We start from the raw sequence: 16367 nt of genomic DNA, 5'->3' as shown, positions 1-16367 counted from the left end.
ACGTGACGAAGGTAGCTTAACAGCCAGCCAGCTACACAACTTGAATGCCATTTTTGTTACATTTAGCTCAACTGAAATAAAACCACCTCAGTCTAAATCAATCAAGCTTGCAGATTTTCATGGTAGGGCTGACCTGAGGCCAGTCAGACTTAAAACTCAGAACAGAAATGTTGACTGTCATCATGTCAAATATCTCAGAGGGCACAAAACACACACATAATAATTGTAATAATATTAATAACATATATTTTTGTATTGCCTGTCAATGGACCCAAGGAGGCTTTACACATAATCACAGAGACAAACAACAGAACAAAAGGTCATTCCTAGATTATCATGGCTTTAGAGCAGTGTGGAAAGGCAAATCTGAGCATTAACTTGAGGCCATTTTGTGTACCTGACCAATTTAATTCAATTCACTTTTCTTTATATAGCGCCAAATCACAACAACAGTTATTTCACAGCACTTTTCATAAAAGAGCAGGTCAGGACCACTCTCTGTGATGTTATTTACAGAAGCCCAACAGTTCCCACCAAGAGCAGCACTAGGCGACAGAGGCAAGGAAAAACTTCCTTTTAAGAGGCAGAAACCTCGAGCAGAACCATGGCTCAGGGTGGGCGGCCATCTGCCTTTTCCTTACTTGCTCTTCATCTCCTCTCCATGAATTTATTACATGTATATTAAATATTAATACTGTTGTATATTAAATGTAAGATGGTTAGCTCCATGGTATAACACTGAAACTCACAAATTAAAGCAAATATCGCTGAAACTTGAGAGGAATTGGCGTTCCACCAAACTGGAAAATTCTCCTTTAATTTGGAAAGATAGTCTTAAAACTTATAGGAAGGCCCTCTGTAATGCCAGAGCAGCGCACTACTCGTCATTAATAGAGGAAAATAGGAACAACCCCAGGTTTCTTTTCAGCACTGTAGCCAGGCTGACAGAGAGTCACAGCTCTATTGAGCCAAGTATTCCCATAGCTCTCAGTAGTTACGACTTCATGAGCGTCTTTAATGATAAAATTCTAACTATTAGAAACAAAATTCACCAAGACCTGCCCTCAACTGGCACCAACTTATCTCTTAACTCAGGAACCTTAGAAACAGCTGTAGAACCAGATATATGTTTAGACTGTTTTGCTTCCCTCAATCTTTACCAACTAACTTCAATAATTTCTTCATCTAAACCATCAACCTGTCTCTTAGACCCCATCCCGACTAGGCTGCTTAAAGAAGTTTTACCCTTAGTCAGCACTTCTATACTAGATATGATCAATCTATCTCTATCAACAGGCTATGTACCACAGTACTTTAAAGTAGCTGTAATTAAACCTCTTCTGAAAAAGCCCAAACTTGATCCAGACGTTTTAGTTACAAATACCTTGGGATGCCGCAGGCTAACAGAAACCATGAGGTGGCAGCAAGGAAGTCCGCCACAGCCAAATACCTACAGAGAGTAAGGCGGGTCCTGAAAAGTCAGCTGAATGGGGAAAAACAAGATCCGAGCTATCAACACATACCTGTCATCAGATAACCTTATGGTATAATAAACAGGCCAAAGGAGGAGATAGAGACCGCTGACATCAAGATAAGAAAGCTCCTCACAATGCATGGTGGGTTTCACCCCTAATCCAGCACCCTGAGACTGTACACCAAGCGTAGCAAGGGAGGCAGATGGCTAGCAAGTGTCAAGACCACTGTCCAGGATGAAACAACAAAGATCCAGGAGTACATCAGGAAGATGGCTCCCAAAGATGAAGGGCTTAGTGAGTACCTCAGGCAGCAGAAACCCGAGGGTGAGGACAAGGAAGATGAAGAACCTTCATGGAGAGACAAGCCGCTGCACGGCATGTACCACAGACAAATAGAAGAAGTGGCTGATATCAAGAAATCCTACCAGTGGCTGGAAAAGGCTGGACTGAAGGACAGCACAGAAGCACTAATCATGGCGGCACAAGAACAAGCACTCAGAACAAGATCAATAGAGGCGGGGGTCTACCACACCAGGCAGGACCCCAGGTGCAGACTGTGCAAGGATGCCCCTGAGACAGTACAGCACATAACAGCAGAGTGTAAGATGCTGGCAGGAACAGCGTACATGGACCGAGCTAAGATCCTGTGGGACTTCAAGATCCAGACTGACAAACTGGTGATGGCTAACCAACCAGACATTGGACAAACAGCAGAAGAAGGCTGCAGTGATAGATGTGGCAATCCCAAGTGACAGAAACATCAAGAAGGAACACAAGAAGCTTGAAAGATGAGCTAGAAAAGATGTGGAAAGTAGGAGCAACAGTGGTGCCAGTGGTAAATATACACACACACACACAGTACATACAATGGTCTTAATAAGCTGTCATAGTTTGAACTCTACCCTGGTCTGCTTTCTGTTTGGTGGTTTGAAATGGTTGTAGAGCTCAAAACACATCAAATCATCTTAACCTGAAACAGATGCATGATCATTTCACACAAAAAAAACACCATAACTCAAATTTAGATCATATTTATTTACATTTCATGAACATAAAGCAGTCAGAAATGCATGACGTCCAACAAAACAGAAGTAACTTTATTGAAAAACAAAGGAGAAAGAAATCCAGGTGTAAAACTTTCTGTGGTAAAATGACCAGTGGCATATAAAATCACAACCCTCAAAGTGCTGAGGTACAGTGTACAGTTCATGTGCTAGTAGACTGAAATCAATGAGCACAATGTATCCTCTTTGGTCAGTACATAAAAACAAGTCATTTGGTCTGTAGAGATCAAGTCTAGTTATCATTGCAGCTGTCTTTCTCTAATAGTGGCTGGGGGCCAAGTCCAACAGTCCTGCTATACACATTAATAATCATACTACATGCTATATATTGTTATGACACATGATAACTGAGGCAAATAATTATTAAGAGACAAACAAAAGCAAGGCGATTTAATGTGCATTTGTCAGAAAAGATGCTCATGACACATTCAATCTGCATGGCTTACAGTCTGTGGATGAGAGTATTCCCATCACAGTGAGTGAGAAATCTAAACTCCAGTGATGTCTGCTTAGTTTTAGCAGTAGAAAAAACACATCATTTCAGGACAGCTGAAGCTGCTTCTTTGATACAAGACACGGCCTTCTGAATGTCCTCCTCCGTATGTTCAACGGTGACCACCACTCTGATGCTGAGGACAAACAGGTGGAGCAGTCAGACACAACAGCACTGTCAAAGCTTATGGCATCTTCACAAATGATGCCATTTATAAATGCTGACACTTCATTCACTGAAATTAACGTGTTTCAAGAGTTCAACAGGGTTGCTCTCAGATTTCCCCATTTATTCTTTTACTGGAGAATTACCAATATCTCTTCCCACAGTGGTGTTCATTCATACCTCTCTATTTTACCTGCCCTTTCACATTTCCAGTGGATGTAAATAGGGTCAGGTGACAAAGAACAGACACAATACTTCAAGTTGACTTTGAAAATGCATATCTATAAATATAATTACAATATAAAACACAACATTGTTCATTGTACCCCCTTTAAAAAATAATTTATGTATTTTTGTTATAAAAATCTCCTGAAAAGACCAAAAGCAATGATGTGTTAGTTGAATAAACTACAGTGTGTGTGTTCCTGGTAATGAACTGACTTAAGATAATAATACATTTTGATACACTGTATCGGCTGGAAAGTAGGGTCCCTTACCTGGGTGGGGGGAGGAACCGCTCTTCTTTTTCCAGGTAACAAGCGAGGGTCAGGGCAACATGTCTTCCCAAACACTGATACAGAAAACAGAAACTACTAAGAGACACTAAATAACATAATCTCTGTCATTTAACATTAAACTCTGTCACCATTTGATATACAGCTATATTAAAATGTTGAAGAAAATCTGAGCATAATAGTAAACATTAAAAAACATCAATGATTTTCCAGTTGTTTGTCTTCACTTGTAAAAAATAACCTTTTAATATAATTGTGTGCCTGGGATTGATGTGATCAGCTGGACTTACATAGTCTACAATAGTGCGGAGCAGCTGCATGTCGGAGTCTCTGGAGCCTGAACTTCTCTCCAGCTGTAAGTGAAGAGCTGGGGCAAATGGTACTCCTACTAACTTCAGACCTGGAGTTCTGTCAAACAAGGATCATGCCAAACAATCACAAAATACTGGGAAGAGCAACTCTGAAACTTCGGTCAAGATCATTTTGATGTAAAATAACCCTGTCTCTGCTGGCCTGGATATGGTGTGGACAGTCATGCGTTTCCTCTACACAGCCACCTGCCACTAGGGGTGGGAATCTCTGGGCACCTCATGATTCAATTTGATTACGATTCAGAGGGCTGCGATGCGATAATAAAACGATCAATGCATCTTGAGACATAATTTTATTCTATACAGAATCTCTGGATAATTACTAAGCGTAACATTTGCCCATTAAAATCCAAAATAAACATCTCCCAATTAGCTTAAAAGGACTAGTTTGCCTTCCTAATTACTTCATTAAGCAGGTGTGTTTACCTGAGGTGTAGGCTTCTTTGTGTCTGTGTGTGGGGAGAAGAGAATCCAGAGGAAGGTGCAAAGAGTATTTAAAATGTATAATAATAATGTTCCTGGTGATTAAAGCCTGCTGGTTTAATGTGAAAAATTTTGATATTTTTGCTGGGGGGGCGGGTTTTACAATCACGATGCCTGCTCAACCATCGACCATCTGTCTGCCATCGCCGATGGATGATGGCTATCGGCCCAACCATAGTTGCTGCTAATATCTTTTTCCACTAACTGCCACTCGCTCTCTCATTCGCTTGACCACACACACAGGATACACATGGAGCTGCCAAGCGTCAAGTGTCACCATGCTCGCACAATGTGCGAGATAAAATCATTACTTGAGCATAGATATTAATGATTGTGTGACATTTAAGTAAGGTGGTTATTTATTCCCAGTGGTGGTGTGCCGAATACAAGGGGGAACACGGTTCTCTGTTATGTGCATGCCACAGACGCAGGAAGGCGCTGCACTTCTGTGAGTTCTGCCTTTTGCGTTCGTCAACATTACGTTATCAATTAACATTTAAATAATAGATTTTTGACATTCTTTCTTAGAAAATAAACCCCTTAGTCACTAGCAACAGTCAACTTTAAACTTTTAGATAAATTCACACATCAATCATCTTGTTGGAGTTCTTGATTTGACTCACAGTCAAGTCTTACCCCTTTAAAGCCTTGCAAACATGTTTGCACTTTTCCTTCAGGACAGTGAAAATATCTGCAAAACAGATGAAGACAGATGGATGAGCGGGAACAGGTTTGAAAACAGAACTGCTTCTTTCTAATGCACATTTCTAATCAGCAGGCATTAGCAATGAAAAGCACTTTCTCTAATAACAGCTTGTCTCAAATAAATGCCCCCAAGATGGAAAGGTGCATAGAGGAGTTGTTAAAGGAGCAATGCAACACAATATATATAGATCTTCTGTTGTTGACATATTGTCAAAACGGTTATTTCCTCACATTCTATTCATAATTTTAGTTAATGTTTGAAACCTGTACCTGGATCCTCCTCCATGATGTTGAGGGCCTCAATGGCAGCAGCAGCCAGCATGGGAGGCAGGGAGGCAGAGAAACAGTAGCCCTGGCCCGACAGACGCTACAAAACAGGAGACTTACTTACTTTTTACTGAGTCAGTGGATGTTGTTAGGATTGGTATTTTAACACTGATCACACTGTACAAAATATATTTTAATATTAAAGAAGAAACAAATTGACCTAAATTAAAAGCAGCAGATAGAAAGTAACTCACTGTATTCGATTTCAGCCCCTTCACTACTATTACTCATATTTAGTAGAAGCACCGTTTACAGCCCCGGCTTTATTTTATTTGTCCACTTTCAGAGGAAGTGTTAGTAAACAGCTATTTTGAAGTGGACAGGACTGAGGCCCGGACCAGGATGTAAACATCTTCATAGGTGGGGTTGTTCACACCTCATTAAAGCTGATGATACACGGGGCAACTTTTTGAGCAATGTTGCTGGGCAATCTTGCTAGTGGCAAGTCCGACTAGGTTTTGAACGGATAGCGGCGATACGGGGCGGGTGGCGGAGTGGTGGGGGAAGGGGATAACGGTAGTAATCTTTACTCATTACCATTGACGGCAACGTTGCCCTGCATGATTGCTCTAAAAGTTGCTCTGTGTATCATCAGCTTAACTCTTTTTTTGGATACTTCTTAAAATGTTTGAGGATACAGTCTCTCACACTATGTGTCAAAGTTGTATGTGTACAGCCATACAGTGCTTTAACTTGATTAGCAATTTAATTTAAACATTATTGAGCAGAGACCAATTAGTCATTTATTCATGTATCAATAAAACTCTTGTATTTACCTGGTGGTCGATGACAAAGGATCGTCCACAGCAGAAGCCTCCGATAGAGGCAACAGCGTTCTCCATATTGGCACTGATCAGGTCAATGTCATCTATCTGCATGGTGCAAAAATGGTACCGTGTTACACATGAGACACACATACACAATGGAAACAAATAAGCCCAAAATGTTTTCAGATATGAGAGGCTGAACAAGCGCACTCTTGATCCAAATGCCCTTTGTGTCATCTCTTATTTTGTTCATTGGAAAAGTTTATCAAAACAAATAACATTCTTGCAAGAATTATAATTAGAAACAATGAATTTATTTTAGCAGCACATGTGCTGCTGCACACCAGTTGGCAGACAGGTGTAGGCATGAGGATAGGAGCCTAGCATCAACAAAAAGGGAAGTTAAAAATGAAAAGACAAGGACACTGCGCACATAACTAGAGCTGAAACAATTCATCGATTATATCGATTAATTCAATTACTAAAATGCATCGACGCAAATTCTTTGCATTGCATTCTTTGCGAGAAAATAGCGAGGGACGAAGAAGAAAGTGTTCAAAGTATGGGATTATTTCAAGCTAAACGAAAATAATCTGTAATGTTACATTCCGTCCACCGTAAAATTAAACTTACGTGGCCTACCAACAGCACGACGGTACCTGATCAGAAAGCAGCCGGTGTTCTGCCAGCGGACCACAGATAAGGTAACAGTAACAGCAACTTTAGCATTTAACAGAAATCATGATTGATTGTTGAGTTGAAGGCTAGCTAAAGTAAGCCGCAGTCCTCAGCTGATAATGTACACACGTGTGTTTGTTGTTCTCCACCGTGAGTTTGGGTTCTAATGTCACAGTCAGGAGTTAACTGGGTGATGGGGAGCTGCACCTTAGTGTAACTTGTATAATACTCGGGTGATGTTTGTGTTGGTAAAGCAGCTGTCTGGTTGTTTGTCTGTTGATGCTGCTGGTCTGATGTTTGCTGTATGACATTTCCAAAAAGACTAATAAATATCCATCATCTATCAACGTACAAAGCTGATCCCGTTACCGTGGTGGGGGGCGCCGCCACCGCCAAGCCTAAGTTCTTCTTAAAAAATGCATCGATAGATTGTTGAAATAATCTATAAAAGCTTCAAGTACTAAAATCATCGTTAGCAGCAGCCCTACACATTACACATTGTGTCATAGATGTAAAAAAAGTTATTTAATATACATTTAATGTTAAATATTATTGAGTATATATTTTGGTACTCAAATTATGTTTGATATTAATTTGTTTATTGTAACTTTGGGTTGCATTTGTTTTTTGTATTTCAGACAGTTGGTGCAGGTAATGTGGGTGTGGTTGATTGTTGGGCAACTGAAGACATAGATATAGCTGTTATAAGATACAGGCACTGAGGAATGAGAGAACTGTGGGACCTGACATTATGTATGTGAGGCAAGCTTTTTTTTTTTAAACTGTAGAGGTTGAATCTTTGCAAGGCCTGGTTTTGATATTTGTCCGGTTAAATGATTATTTTATCTGGTCGTTACCAACTGCGGATCAGAATGAAACCAACATTCACACAAGTTCTTGCTCAAGTACACTTTGACATGCAGACTGGAGGAGCTGGGGATGGAAGATCCGAGATTACCTACCTGTCTACCTGATCCGGTAGACATATGGTGCTAAAATAATCATATGACATACTGAATTCTAATTCAATTTGTAGCTAGCTACAGGCATTTCATTTGTGCCATTGTTGCATATTGAGATGCTGATTATTTCCCCCTTCAGTTGGTGTGGATTTCAGAGTATGAGTCTCTATTGGTATGAGCTTAAATGAATCCTATCAGAGAGACTTAAAAGATGTTCAATCATGGATGGGTGATAATGGTCAAGATGAACAGTCGTGTGATGCGTCATTAGAAGGAGCTGTTGGGCCTGGTGATTTTGATTTTGAAACTGCTGTGGCAAAATTGTTGAAATGAAACATACGGGTAAATAAAGCACACTGAATGGAAATGACAGTGTCTATGACGTCCACAAGGGCCTCGAGCTAATCCGTTTAACCCCCAGCCATAACCAAACACGCAGGCGAATATACTCAATGTTTCTAGAAATATCTACGTCATAATGTAGAACATGTACAGTACTTGTTTTAACAGGGCTCAACGTTAAACTTTTTTCCGTCTGGCCCCACTTTGCCAGTCTGTTTGAAACTTACTGGCCCAAAGACTATTTTTACTGGCCCTCCTTCCGAAAGTTATTTATCAGCGTTACAACTGTTACAAAAATCGGTTATTTAATACATCCTGGATATAAAAAAAACTAAACTAAAATGTAATAGTTAAACAGTTAAAATTATTTAAAAAAAGGTATTAGTTAACAAAATTTACTTTTTTACAGACATACTAATGTACTAATTTACAGACGACACACAACTCTACCTATCCTTCCAGCCACGCGATCCCACTGTCTTGGCGCGGATCACGGACTGTCTATCAGACATATCTGCATGGATGAAAGCTTGCCACCTTCAACTAAACCTCTCTAAGACTGAACTCTTGGTCATTCCAGCCAAGCAATCTATCCACCATAACATCAAACTACAAATTGACTCTTCAACCATCACTCCAGCCAAGGTGGTGAGAAACTTGGGTGTCATGATTGATGACCAGCTGTCCTTTTCAGACCATGTTGCTGCTGTCTCTCGGTCGTGTCGCTTTGCTCTATACAACATAAGGAAAATCAGGCCCTACCTCACTCAGTACGCCACCCAGCTTCTGGTACAGGCCATGGTTATCTCTCGCATCGACTATTGCAATGTCCTCCTAGCAGGTCTTCCAGCTTGTGCGGTGAAACCCTTACAAATGGTTCAGAACGCAGCAGCGCATCTGGTTTTTGATCAGCCCAAAAGGACTCATGTCACTCCATTACTTTGTGACCTTCAGTGGTTCCCCGTGGCCTCCAGAATCAAATTCAAGTCACTAATGCTTGCATACAGAGTGACTACTGGGTCTGCACCCATCTACCTAAACTCCATAATACAAACTTACGTTCTGCCATCCCTTCACACAAAGCAATCCCAGTCCCGGCTATTCTCATCTGTGACACCACGACGGTGGAACGAGCTACCACACGCCATCAGAGCAGGGGCGTCCCTCTCTGACTTCAAGAAGCTCTTGAAAACTCATCTCTTCCGAGAACACTTCCTCTTATAACACCTCTAACTCCTAACCTCTAACATGCACTTCCTGTGCCCTTCTTCTTCTATCCCCTACAATGATCTTGTATTGATTGCACTTTTTGTTTTGATTGCACTTTGTTAACTCTTACTTCCTTCCCTAGGTATCTACCCCATTGATATGATGATATGTACTGTGAGCTCTTACTAGTATGTATTGTCAGTTGTAGATCTGTATTTGATGCTCTGTTGATGCTTGTATGTTGTTCCTCAAATGTAAGTTGTTTTGGATAAAAGCGTCTGCCAAATGAGTAAATGTAAATGTAAAACAAAACACACCAAACAGACTCAAACATGACGTGCTCGCTCTCTCGCTCACAGCCATTTAATAAAAGAAATGTACACAGAGCAGGAGATACAAGTCACCATGGTAGCGACTTGTCAATCACAAGGTAGTCCCGCTGGCTGTTTAATGTAGGTTTAAGTTCCGTCCGCATGGTTTCACTTTCAGACCCAGAGGATGCCGCTTGATTGAAATTAGAGAAATAACATTTGACAACCAGTCGTCACTACAAATCTGGAATTGGACAACCGTGTGCGCCATGAGCTGCAAAGCAACTGCAGGAGTTTCTGATTTATTTTTTTTAAATACTAAATGTTTTTGCACTGGTCCACTGGTCCAAGTTGCAAGTTCAACTGTCCCGACGTTACTTTTTCCTGGCCCCAGGCCATCAGGCCACCGTTACTGTCGAGCCCTGTTTAGGCAGGTGTAAAAAATGTAAAGTAAGAAATATCACCAATTTGTCTTGCACATAGTATAACATTAAGTCAATTAAACTTTAGGGATATCAATCTGTTCAGTTATGAACAGGGTTTCTGCAGCTTTCACCTAGTTAAATTTAAGACCTTTTAAGACCTTCAAGACCATTAATGAACAAAATATAAGACCAATATCACAACATCAAAAAAAAAGAAAACCAAGGAAATGCAGTCAAAAAATTACTTACAAAGTAAATAAATGTATTCAAACGTAACAGTACTGAACACAGTTTAGATGCTTTGTTGAAAAAAAAAAAATCATACAAACATGTTGTCATGAGTTTGTGTGAGTGAATGAGTGGAACTTTTATCTTTCCCGCAAGTGAATGATTTAGTGATGTCAAAGTTTGGAAACATTGTCTGAAACAATTCCCTGATTTCCTCATTCACGTTATAGGATTGGTATCTAGTCACTGTGTGGAGGACCCAGAGCATTTCTGTTCTTAGTGTTCAAAACACATACATGCAAACTCAGAAGGGAAAAAAAGTGGCATTTTTGCAATTTTGCATTATGTTGTACTTATGTTGAAGCTGTAACCAGACACGATAACACTGAGGAACAGTTGAAAATATCTTATTTTCTTCTCAAAGATGTGATGGCTGCAACACTGAAGACTTGTAGCAGCAGAGGTAAAGCAAACTTTTTTTTTAAGTCTGCACTTGCAAAAGTGGGCCCTGCTTAATCTCTAGATAAGTAACACCAATACAACATGTATGTAAGCAAACACTATATATTGTTTGATATATAGTTAACAAGCATTTCATTTGTAAATAAAAATCGAAAAAAAAACAATCTCCTCATTAGCTTAAAAGGACTAGATTGCTTTAATTGCCTCAGCTCCTCCTACACCATCCTTTCTTTTTAAAGAGGTTAAATTCTGCTTTTTGCCTTTTTCCCTAGTTAGTTATATTCCTTTTCTGTGTGCATGTAATAGGTTTGCAAAGTGAAAAAGCCCAAAGTCCAGCCCAAACGGAGTTCCCACCTCCCACAGAAAACTCTGCTCTGAACTGCCTTAAAACAGCTCGTTTGTAGTCTGGCCTTTTCTTCAGCTTTCTTGTGACGTCACAAGAAAGAATGTGTCATAATGCTCGCCAAGCAGCTAGTCTGACACACCCTAAAAAACACTGGTGGAAAAACACAGAGCTGCAGCACACAGCGACAAGATGTCCACCTGCCGACTCTTCTCTCCCTTCCAAACACTAGCTACCCTCCAGGCAGTCAATGGACATAAAGTTGTTCCTGTGCTGTAGAGACAGAGCTCAGTCAAAACTTTATGGATAAAAGATACTTTTGTTACAGATTAATAACTCACCACTCTGAAACTCTCGCTCCAGTCTATGTTGCTAAGCTGGTAAGGGGATATACAGCTCAACCGAAGCCATGTGTACCGGCTTTTCACGACTTGCCCTACTCTGCTTCTGATTGGGTAGTAATCCTTAACTAGGAACTGCGTGTGTGCAACTCCCAACAAAGATCTTGTAGAGGTAAGATGTATCACTCCAAAGCTAAAACTAAGCCTTCAACACAGAGTGAAAAGAGGAGCTGCAGCAATGTGCAGTATGACAAAAAAAGATTTTTGAAAATGAAACCATGTTTTCAGGTACAACCCCTAAATAAAATGATGAATCTGTGTTGAAAAAGACTTGAAACTAGCAATTGAGACCATAAACTCATCAGGAAAGTGTTTACTGAGGTAATAACTCAGCTGAGAAGTAGAAACATCAGAGTCACCCCTGCTGGCCGTTCAATAGAATGCAGCTTTATGGGACTTCCGCATTGGATTCACGTCTCAGACCGGAAGCTTCGCGCTTGCACACTACGACCTGTAACAGCACCTGTCATGTAGAAGTCCTCTGAAGAATGAGGAGAGGAAGTTAGCCATGCTCTTTTAGCTCCCGCCAAAGAGTAAAGGTCAGTACAATATTTACTCTTACTCACTTCCTCCGATAACATCTTGGGTGTCTTTCTAGCCTCTGCCATGTTAACCATACTGTGAATTGCGCAATGCGGAAGAGTTGAGTGAGTGGAAAATATACATTTTTTGTTATTATTCTTTAGCAAAAAATGAGCACTCGTGTGCAGTGATGGAGTAGATGTGTCTTCCGAGTGCTCCATGCCATCTCCTTCATTTTATTTTAACAACATTGCATTTTAACATTATATTAGGTAGGTAGATAGATTTTATTGTCACAGTACAACAAGTTTTGTAACTCCCTTCTGCTAATAAAGATTAAATTGTGAAAAATGGTAAACAGAAATAAACTATCATCAGTGGAGCAGTGCTGAGGATGAATTAGAGTTTAAGAGGCTGACAGCTTGGGGGGGAAAGTCTGATGGTGTGACAAACTTCTATATCTCTTCCCAGAAGGCAGCAGGGTGAACAGGCTTTGGCTGGGTGGGTACTGTCCTTTAGTATCCTTTGGGCTCTGCAGACACCTCACTGATATCACTGATGCTCAGGAGATGGGTACCAATGATCTTCTGAGCAGTTTGAATCACCCACTGCAGACCCCTACGGTCCTGGGCCGTGCACATCCCATGCCAGTTTGTAAGGTTCCCAGTCAGGATGCTTTTACGCTGTGTTGTCCGTTAAACCGTGCTGTAGCCTGTCGGAGGGGTTTATATCAACATGCCTAAGACAGACAATAGACCGAGAGATGCATCAAAGACGAGTTTGTCTGCCGCTAGCAACGATGCTATACTAGCAGGTATCACTAACCACGGGGCTTGACAGTATCAGCGCATTGGAAGCAACGTGCAACAGGTGGCTAACGGTCTCCTCAGAGCTAAACTGAATGATTTGGAGGGCCACTCCCGTGGACTCAATGTCAGGATTGTGGGCATTCAAGAAGGGGAAGAGAAAGGCAGCCCTATTGATTTTGTTTCTAAGTTGATCGCAGAGCTATTCGGCCGAGACAACTTTAGCAGAACCATAAAAATAGACCGCGCCCACCGTAGCCGGAGACCAAAGCCTCACCCTAATGAAACGTGGTTTAGCTGGTGCTAAATGTTCTGCGTTTTCTAGCCAAGCTCCACATTGACCACAACAACACATCAATCTTTGTGTCACCGGCTGATGCTGAACAGTTTGCCAACTCTTTAGGCCCAGGAAATGACTCTTAACTCCCATATATTACTATTTTGTATATAATTTCGGATATGTTATTTTCCTATCCAACGTTTTGATAAATGTTGATATAACACTTTTATTTTTAGCTGATCACCGATCAGGGACGGACTGGCCAATCGGGAGAACCCGGGCCAAATCCCGTGGCCTGCAGGCTAATTTGGCCTTCCATCGGTAATCTAGAACAACAACAAAACATCATCTAGCAAACTTGAGCCAGCGCACACTCTATTCACTTTCTACAAATGGAGCTCCAGTCTGACAGCTATCAGGAAGCTTCAACTCAGGGGTGGTCAGTTAATAACAAGTTTAGGGGGGGCTCCAAGTTCCGGGGAGCCTTGTGGATGAGATGAATGCCTTTGGTGTGAGAGACCCGGGTTTAATTCCTCACTGTGACACATCCACCAATGTGTCCCTGAGCAAGACACTTAACCCCTCGTTGCTCCAGAGGCGTGCGACTAGACTGGCTGTGATCTGCTCCGGCAGCTGCGACGCAGGCAGACTCAGTGTGTCCGAGGTCATGTAAACTTGGTATTAACTGACTTGGTAGCAGGTGGCCACCGTGATGAAGCTCCGCCCTCGTCTTGAAAACTCAGTGTTCAAAATCAGTCCCAAAAGTCAGTAGATGAACATGGCAATGACTATACCTGGTGTGGTACCTGTTACATCAACAAATGGGGTTTGTCCCATAGACCAGGGGTTTTGAAAGTATGAGGCGGGCCTCCCTCGGGGGGTCCAAGTTCCGGGGAGGCTCAATGAAAGGAAATTAAACAATATTACATTATTTATTGTCCTTTGGGGGGTGCGCCATTTCCCAAGCTTTGTAGGAGAGGCCTGCAGTCTCAGACTTTGAAAACTCCTGCCATAGACTTTATATAAAAAGGTTAGTCCACAAAAATTAGCAGTTTGGTGGTTTGTGTGAACAAGGTGGCCTGGGGTCAAGTCAAATTCCCGGCCAGAATTCTTGTGCCAGTATGCCTCTGTCACAGATGCAGTATATACACCTTATGTGCTTAAATAGCGTTACACACAGTGTGCTTTTTCAGGTGTATAAACCTAGCACTGGCACAATATTATTTATTACCTTTGGATTGTATTAATATTGATTGAGACTCCCTCTTATGTGTATTTATTTAAGCGTTTGTCTTTTCATGTATACACATTCTTTTTTCACTTTGATATTTTATATGCTGCACCGTTTATACCCTCCTACCTGTTATATCTCACCAAGCGTGTGTTTAGAAATTTACTTACTTTCTGTTCGGTGCAATTAAAACATTAGTCTGTGTTGGAGATGTGCACTGGGCCCCGTGGTAAGTGTACATTTTAGTGTGCAGTTTGGCTGGCTCTGTTACCCGGCAGCCTCCTTGTTAGCTAGTGGGATGTACCGCTTAGTTCTTTTAGCAGGTTTGGGTTCTGTGGGGGTTTTTTTTGCCTTTTTTGTCATTTGATGTTTTGCCAGCCCTTTATATGTAACATGTCAGACTTCCCCATCTGTCCCTCCACATAGATCCATGTCACTTACTCACTTATGTTAGGGATGAGTTACATCACTATTACTACTTGGAATTGTAGGGGTATGGGCAGAGTTCTTAAATGAGGTAAAGTATTCTCACATTTAAACTCCCTGTTGTCTGATATTGTTTTTTTGCAGGAGACACATATCCATCCTTCAGAGCAGATGCGTTTGAGATTTGTGTGGGTGTTTCAGGTGTACCAGTCCACCTTTTCCTCCAAGGTGGGGGGTTGCCATTCTTGTTCGCACATCCATCCCATTTGTATTCAAAACGCAGACAACCAATCCAGATGGGAGGTTCATACTTGTCAATCACTTCGGACGCAGCACAAAGGTGTTAATCATCACTTCACGTAAAGTTTGGTGCAGATGTGAGAATGTACACTGAAGTTACAAAAACTTCCTCTTTTACGGGGAATCATCAATTTTCGACTGAGTAGAGAGTGTCTGAATCATTCAAAAAATTACCATAAAATTCAAAATAGCTGACTTCATGTTGGGTGTAGGGCATCGGTCCAAGAGGCTTTTTGCTACGTCTGGAAACGATACATGTGCCATAAAACTTTCCTATATGTAGGTAAACTGTGCTGCGGGTGCTGCTTCATTTAAGGTCACTTCCTAATGCCAGCAGGTGGCACTAGTGAATACTGGTTTGTAGACCTGGGGCAAGTTCAATCTCAAAACTTTTTGCACTGGTTTGCAACATTTTCAGATTAAACAACTTGTTTTCTCCCATTTGGTGGGCGAGTCTCCGGTGTTACCCAATCAGCTGCGACAAGTTTGTAAACCAAACAGTGTTAAAAAGACAGGAAAATTCAGTGCGCTTGCGTACACAGCAGGGTGTTCAGGGAACCACAGTTTCCGCAAAAAAAACAAAACACGTTTTGCTACGTTTTGTCTGCGATGAACTCAGCCCTGTTCAGGTTGGGATTCTTATGAAAGATGTCAAGTTTGGTACAGATCTGAGCATGTACAGTCAAGATACAGCAACTTCCTCTTTCATGGTGAATCATAAATTTTGGATGCCATGCCACGGGCACGCCATTCCTCAAAAACTCACTGTTTGTACAACTTTTAATTATCAATGTATGACAGATAAATGGAAAATTCTCCCCCGTTCATTGATTGGCCGTGTCAATATTGTCAAAATGGTCGTGCTCACTAAATTCACTTATCTAGTTCAGAATGTGCCCATCTTCCTCACTTCATCCTTTTTCAAGAAGTTAGACTATTATCATGCCCTTCGTCTGGGCAGCCAACCCCCCCGTATTTCAAAGGCCCACTTAAGCTATGTTCACACTGACAGCAAAGTTAATATTCGCCTCATTTTACTTGCGCGTGTTTGACCACTGGACATTCTGAGTGTATTA

General features: G+C 41.3%; 1 protein-coding gene across 1 annotated transcript in view; it reads right to left on the bottom strand.

Moving 5' to 3' along the window:
* Positions 1–2490: 2490 nt before the first annotated feature.
* sptlc1 (serine palmitoyltransferase, long chain base subunit 1) overlaps positions 2491–16367 on the bottom strand; it is a 42556-nt gene continuing 28679 nt past the window's right edge. Inside the window, exons 10-15 of the mRNA XM_038734090.1 lie at positions 6375–6470; positions 5542–5638; positions 5203–5257; positions 4003–4120; positions 3695–3768; positions 2491–3168 (exon numbers count right to left, since the gene is read on the bottom strand). Coding sequence (XP_038590018.1) covers positions 3075–3168; positions 3695–3768; positions 4003–4120; positions 5203–5257; positions 5542–5638; positions 6375–6470 — 534 coding nt within the window. The 3' untranslated portion in view covers positions 2491–3074. The remainder of the gene's footprint in view (positions 3169–3694; positions 3769–4002; positions 4121–5202; positions 5258–5541; positions 5639–6374; positions 6471–16367) is intronic.

The sequence above is a fragment of the Micropterus salmoides genome, unplaced genomic scaffold, assembly GCF_014851395.1.
Source record: "Micropterus salmoides isolate LMB-PRFRI ecotype aquatic unplaced genomic scaffold, ASM1485139v1 Ms_hic_scaffold_20, whole genome shotgun sequence".
NCBI classification, from domain to species: domain Eukaryota; kingdom Metazoa; phylum Chordata; class Actinopteri; order Centrarchiformes; family Centrarchidae; genus Micropterus; species Micropterus salmoides.
This window is presented reverse-complemented; position numbering and strand designations above follow the sequence as displayed.